Below are 7,005 nucleotides of genomic sequence, written 5' to 3' on the forward strand. Positions count from 1 at the left end.
TATTTTTTTTTTTTTAGACTTTAGAAACTCAGAAGCTGATCAAATATCGGGTTAAATATCGGTGGGGGGGCCGATGTCCGATATGCAGTTTTAATGGAGATACCGATAGGGGGCCGATTATATCGTGCATCCCTACTATTAATAATAATAAAACGTGTTTTTCTTACTCTTCTCCATCGTCCTCGTTTACAGCATCCATGGAGGAGTCCGTTCCTTCATAAACAGGCAAAATGGTTCAATGATTGGGAGGAAAGTGTCGGTCAAAAAGCTGCGATGTGGAGAAGTAAAGGACTCACCACCGACGTTGCTGCTGCTGCTGTTAGAGTATCCCATCCGAATGGACTTTCTCTTTAGCATAGAACGGCGTGAAGAGCGACGAACGGATTCCTGCGTCATACTGTGCCGAAGACCCGCCAGTGACTGACGCAATTTGAGGGAGCAGCGAGCAGAGCTGCGCATAGAGCTGCGCCTCGAGCTCCGGGCGGCGCCGGCTATGGCCATCTTGGTAGCCGTGCGGCCCGGAGAGGCGGCTGGTTTTATGGCGAGCTCGGCAGAAAGGCGGTCCTCTGCCGAGATTCTGACAACTAACTCGGGGGAAGCCATCTTTGGAGGAGACTGAGAAGTGCTGCCGGGTTCCTCCGGTTCAGTTTCTGCGTCATTCACTTTTTGGATTTCTTCCACTTCCTCAACCAGCGGCGGCTTCTTGTTCTGCGCCTCTTCTTGTTTAACGCCGTCACCAGACGACTCCTCAGCATCTTCGGCCCTCGTCTGTTTGTTTCTGCGAGTCGTGCGTTTGGGCTGCGTTCTGGTATTGGGCTTAGAGGCTGAAGCCTCAGGGACCGCTGCTTCTTCTTCTTCTTCTGCTTCAGGGACCAAGTCAGGAAATTTGACAGCTGACCCGCGAAGGTTGCTGCGCTTTCCCTTCGAGAATCTAAGGTATAGACAGACAGAAAAAAACTGCTAAAGAGACTCAAACATAATTTAAATCCCTCAAAGGTATAGTGGAGGATTGGGTTTTTTTTCTGGGTGGATCATCTAAATCAGTGGTCCTCCTAATTGTCAATCATTCTGGTGACATGTTTACGTAAAGCTCCCGTCACACCTTGATGACCAGCGTAGCCTGATGTACGAAAAACGCTGGCATACGTTGGATAAGTCATGAGTACGCTGAAATACACTGGAACATGAACATTCTGAGCACGCTCAAAATCTCCCGCCATATTCTGCCATCCATGGTCCATCAGTTCCAGGTCAGTTATCTGATGGTCGACATCCGTTCAGCATCAGTTCCTCATCAGTCGTGGCGTCTGGCTGATCCTAAACCTCTGACTAACTTCTGCGTAACTTATCCAGAACTTCTCTCCAACATATCAGCGTATCTGCCGTGTTCCAGACGAGCGCTGAACGTGTTTCTACCTTCCAGCTACTGTATAATGGCGTATTGGCAGCATATTGGTATAAAGGGGGTTCACAGGAGGAAACCGTCAGTTCTCCTCCAGACTTCATCCCCATCATAGGGTGAGCCAGAAGGTGAGTGATGGATCCTCCCTGCGTTCACGCCCACCACCAACACACTTCCTAGCAGACATGACGCTCAATCTGCTGACACCAGAAACCTGCTTTCTTTCTTTTTCTTTTCATTCATTCTTCTCTGGGTGGACGATAAACAGCAGCTAGGTTAATACCGCGATCAAAGAAACCTTTTCTGCAGACCAGGTGCCATCGGGCGCATCGCTGCCCCCCTCAGGTCACTGTGCATCATTTCCTGGGCATCACGCTGCCGTGCGTTATGCAGAAGTTAGGCTGTCATTGGACAGAAGTTCTGGACTCGTTATGAATCCTCTATGTTTACACCTATAATAGAAAGAATCCATAGAAATTCGGCGTCTGCCTGAGTTTTAGGAGATTCTGGGACGTCAGGCAGACGCTGGATAAATCATACGTCCTACGTGCTCGTCCCCATTCTCACTTACCGGTGGCGAGTCTGTCATAGCGGAAAAATTGCTAATCTTTTGAAAAGTAAGTCTGTAGGAATGATACAAACAGCAACTTTTTAAACAGAGCGTGCACGAGGAGCATTGGGCTCATGCACGCTCTCGCACACATTCCCTCTCTGGAGCGGGTACACGGTTGTGCAGATGCATATTTTTGGGGAGTGGAGAGAGCTGGTCTTCTCAAAAATTCCCCCAAATCCTCCACTATAGCTTTAATCTTCAATCATACCAACCTTCTCCTCGGTTGACCCTGCTCTTGGCGCCCTACAGATACGCGCTTCCTGCGGCTGTTCTTTTTCTGGGACGGCGTTTTTGGCATCAGTTCTGGTGCCGCGTTAAAATCACTGAAATAAAAAGAAATAGTTAAAGAGATGCATCACAAACTTTAGTCCTATCAGGATCCATTCAGCAGACTTTGATTGCAGGAAATCCGTCCCACCTGGAGAACATGCTGTTTGCTTCCTGCTGGATCTCTTCCAGCCAAACCATGTGGACATTTTCAATCTCACTGACGAAATCCTGAATCTTTTTATGAGACACGTGCCAGAGGGAGCTCACTCTCGACTGCAGGGACTTCATGGTGGCACCTGGAGGAAGAACAGTTTAAATATTGAACAGATACTTTTACACAATGTTTGCCTTTAGATAAAGAGATAATTGTGATTCTAAGACAGCACTGCAAAAACAATCTAGAAATAAGTAAACATTTCTGAAATTAAATGTATTTACTCTTAATCTGAGCAGGTAAATGAGGTAGTTTGCCAATGGAATTAGCATTTTTACCCCTAGAATAAGATAATTAGATAATATGCTCTTATCTAATTATGTGTTTTCTTATTTAAATGTGAATTGTCTTGTTCTATTGGCAAAATGTCTCTCTTACCTCCTCAATCCAAGAACAAATGCACTTATTTTAAGAAAAAAGGACTGATCTAGATTTCAATTTTTTCCAGTGTAGAAATAATGAAGATGATTATTTACCATCTTATCTGAAATAAAATATCCCTATAATCTTTTTGGCAAAATGTTAAATATCAGGACCTTTAATCCATGATGCTTATAGTTTATTACTGTAGTTTTAAGGTAAAAGAAAAAGAACTGCACTTTATTACCTTCTAGTGAATTTCAACACCTGCAGGGTGAGAAAACATTTACATTTTTACACTACAGGTTTCTGCGAGTTCAACAAGTCCATGAGATTTTAAAAACCTAAAGCCATGACAATTTAAAGAAACTACTTTGTTAAAAAAAATTAAGAATCGTTGCTTAAATTAAATATTCAACTTATAAAGACAATCTAAAGCCATAAATGAGGTAAATATTGTGCCTGAAAAAGAAAGTGTTAGAACTTATGTGGGACGTTTAGTCTTTTTATTGGATTCACGATTTCTATAAATTAACATGTTTTAACAAAAAACTCTTGCTAAATTCTAAAGTTTTCATGTTCAAGTTGGCATCATGTCCTCAAGTTGGACTAAATTCTCTTTAGCCATTTGCACATTAACATTAAAATAATCTTTAATGTGAACTTGTAGTTAAATTGTTGATTTGGAGCGTTGGCCTAGTGGTTAGAGCAGCGCTCTGTGCTCTGAGAAGGATGCCAGTACCCGGTTTGATTCCCTCAGACTGCCACTCTGGGTCCCTGAGCAAGACCCTTAACCCCACTCTGCTTCCCAAGGGGAGGGGTTAAATGCAGAGAGGGAATTTCTCCACAGTGGGATCAATAAATGGATTTACAACTATTATATACATTTCTAAACTATTTAAATAAACAATAATTTTTAAGTAACAAATCAAATTTATCTGCCAAAATGGCCTTTCCCAGCCAAACGTCACAGTACTCTCATGGAAGAATACCAGTAAATAACCACAACCTTAGCAATGGAAAAGATTATTTTCATTATAAAGGGGAAATTATCACTATTTTAAGATATTTGGAGTCCTTTCTTTATGGAACATATAGAAAATATGGATATGAGGGGTGAACTATAGTGGCAGCTGGGTGTCCTGAAATGACCTTTGATATTTCTATACCTGACAATTTTACTGAATTATACATTTGAATTTTCTGAACTATTTATTAATAATAAAACAATTTGGGCTAATCTTTTGGAAATAGAGAAATCATTATTATTGTATTTTGTTTGTTTTTCAGGGGATTTGGGGGAATATTTATATCTGTGTTTGTTGTTCTTTGGTTCCTCATATGCTGTGTATCTAATACGTGTTGCTCTAAAATATCCTGATGTGCAAATAAAGGACGAGCTGAATGTTGGACAATAAGCCTAAATGTTTCATTTAATGTGAGAGAACGCTTATGTTCTGTAGATTATTGGAAATACTTTTGAAAAATCAATCAAGATAATGCTTTAAAAAAAAAACAAGATTAGGGATGAAACAATTAATCAGATTGATTGATTATTGAAATGATGGTCAAATCATTTAGTAACCTATTAATGGTTAACTGGAGTATAGAGACTGAAACATGTCTAGCTGACACAGCGACCCACTTAGAGCAGGAATTATACCAAGATTGTAAAGAAATATATATATATATATCTCTTGTATTTAAGATTTTTTTTATTTTATTGGCCATTAATTAGCTTTACTCAAAACTCCTGAAATGTAAGTTTTAGTTTCAAACGTTTGTTTCTTTAAAAAAAAAAAAAACTCTTCTTTAAAGACCCTTTTGCTATAATAATAATAATAATAATAATTGACAGATAAATCGATTAGCAAACTAATGGTTAGCTGCATCCTTAGATATGATTCTTTCCTCTTTGATGATTCAAGCTCTGTTATCCTGAGGTAGAAAAATCTTCCCCCAAAATATAAAGACCTAAAGTCTTTTTATTCATCAAATATTTAAGGTTTTTTTTGCTCTTTAGTTTCTGCTGCTCCTTACATAGTTTCTAAAATAGACTTTATGTCTCATCATGGACAGTTATCTGTCCTTCGTTGTTAATTTCTCTAAAGTAAAAACTGAGACAGAATCTTTAAAAATCCATCCAGCTCCTAAATATCTAAATATCTTCCAGTTTCTGGATAATCTTTCAAAAAGCTTTTAAATGGGATCAGAATCCAGCAGATCTAATACCAATTTCTAGCTTCTGTCCTTTAGCTGCTTGTCTAGAGAACCGGAAATAGCTAGAGCTAGCTTAGCAGCAACGGCTACCTCACAGAAACAAGGAGGAATTTTCTTTTTATTCATTATAAAATACACAGAAATTCACCAAAAACACAAACTTTCAAAAAATGATATAAGATTAAGGAAGCTGACTTTTTATCTGTAGATTAAATCACAGCCCGATTAGAATTAGACGTTAGTTTAACCAAAGGAAACTTCCAATAACGTATGAAACTAACCCATAAAACCCTCATTATACCTGAACGGTTTGAACAAATAGAGTGTATAAATGAAGCTATTTAAAGTAGCTGCTGGGATAACAGCAATGAGAACATAAACAGCTAAAATCAAACATTTCTATAAAGTCACTATAAAGATGGGATTAAACCTAAAACTTTATTTTCATGTTTAACTACCTGAGAAAACCTGGAGATGAACATGCTAGGCAGGCAGCAGCAACAATCAGAGCAAAATGCTAAATATTTACCTTATATTCAGCGTTTCCTAAAAACGTCAAAGAAGACTGTTGGTCTGGTATTTACACAAAAACAAACAACTAAATCAATCGCATACTTGCGACAAATTAAACGACCGAAACGGTATAAACTTTATCCTCGCGTGTAAAAAATCTACTCCTAGCAGCCTGGAAAGACAACAGCAGCCCTCCCAGGAAACCCGCTGAAACCGTTTTCAAAATGTTCAAACCTCAGTAGCCAATCACAGAGCGGCTCAGCGGTGAGAGCAGCTCGCTGTTTACACCGTGCCGTCCAGGGTGAGCGGAGCTAGTATCCAGAAGAGCAGGAAAAGGTTAGCTACGGGGTTTGAATGAATGTTAAACAAACACAGCGGAGCCGCAGGCGGGGCTTATGGCTCAGCTTTTAAAATGACCAATCACAGCCCGGTTAGACTTTCCTCACAGGTGGGCTGGACCGTGACGAAGGTTTAAATGTTTAGCTCAACTTTCCCAACCTTTCTTATGTTTGGATTTGAGGTCGATTTCTGTGGAGGACCAGCTCTATCATATTTAAAAATAAATACAGAAATAAATATCTTCTCAATAAATAAATAAGCATACAATTGATTTCCCCTAAAAATGCAATAAACTAAATGTAGGTAGAAATTAAATTATACACTGAGACATAAATGTATAAATCTCTTTCAATTAGCTTCTTTATTTATTCGTCTTTATAATAATTACCTTATTTACTTATTGTCCGTTATAATCTTCAACTTTATTTATTAATTTATTTTTTAAAGTATTTGTTAATGTGCATTTTACTTAAATTTCTGTTTTGGATCTTGGCTAAAGCTGAACTCAATAATATAAGAAAAACTTACGTTTTGGTTCATAAAAGCTTGTTTAATTTTTTATTAGGTCGACAGAAAGCAGAACGGATCCCAGAGCCCAATTTTATTTAACTACCTATGAAATCAAATATTTTCATGTACCTCTTGCAATGCACTCAATGACCACTAGGGGCACACGTACCCCAGGTTGGGAATTACTGCATTATATAAACCTAGTAAATCGTTAAAATTACTTCTTTATGTATTTTATGTAAGCAGGGATGGATGTAGGAAATGTGGGGCCCTAGGTAAAGACAGGCAGGGGCCCCTCTGAATGGAGAAGACATCAAACAGCCCCATTCTCCAGATAGAGAAATGTTAATAGAATAGACATCCATTATCTGTTCTAGGTTGTGTCCCTCTCTTCTTGTCCCTTTTCTTCTTGTTTTCCTCTCTATGTTTTGTACTCAGCTGACTTTTCATGCTGTCTCTAAAGGAATGAAAGATTTTTTCCAAGCACTAAGCTCACTTAGCTGATTGCTCCTTCCTGTGTTTCCAAAAAGGCCAAAGTAAATAACCCAGTCCTTCTTTTCACTG

At 39.1% G+C, this 7,005-nt stretch overlaps 1 protein-coding gene across 1 annotated transcript in view; it reads right to left on the reverse strand.

The window, feature by feature from the left end:
• The window catches only part of incenp (inner centromere protein), a 19,151-nt gene extending 13,342 nt beyond the window's left edge, over positions 1-5,809 (reverse strand). Inside the window, exons 1-5 of the mRNA XM_015399203.1 lie at positions 5,609-5,809; positions 2,434-2,581; positions 2,228-2,338; positions 297-931; positions 168-213 (exon numbers count right to left, since the gene is read on the reverse strand). Coding sequence (XP_015254689.1) covers positions 168-213; positions 297-931; positions 2,228-2,338; positions 2,434-2,573 — 932 coding nt within the window. The 5' untranslated portion in view covers positions 2,574-2,581; positions 5,609-5,809. The remainder of the gene's footprint in view (positions 1-167; positions 214-296; positions 932-2,227; positions 2,339-2,433; positions 2,582-5,608) is intronic.
• Between the last annotated feature and the right edge of the window lie 1,196 nt (positions 5,810-7,005).

Source organism: Cyprinodon variegatus, unplaced genomic scaffold, assembly GCF_000732505.1.
Source record: "Cyprinodon variegatus isolate N-32 unplaced genomic scaffold, C_variegatus-1.0 Scaffold994, whole genome shotgun sequence".
Lineage (NCBI taxonomy): Eukaryota > Metazoa > Chordata > Actinopteri > Cyprinodontiformes > Cyprinodontidae > Cyprinodon > Cyprinodon variegatus.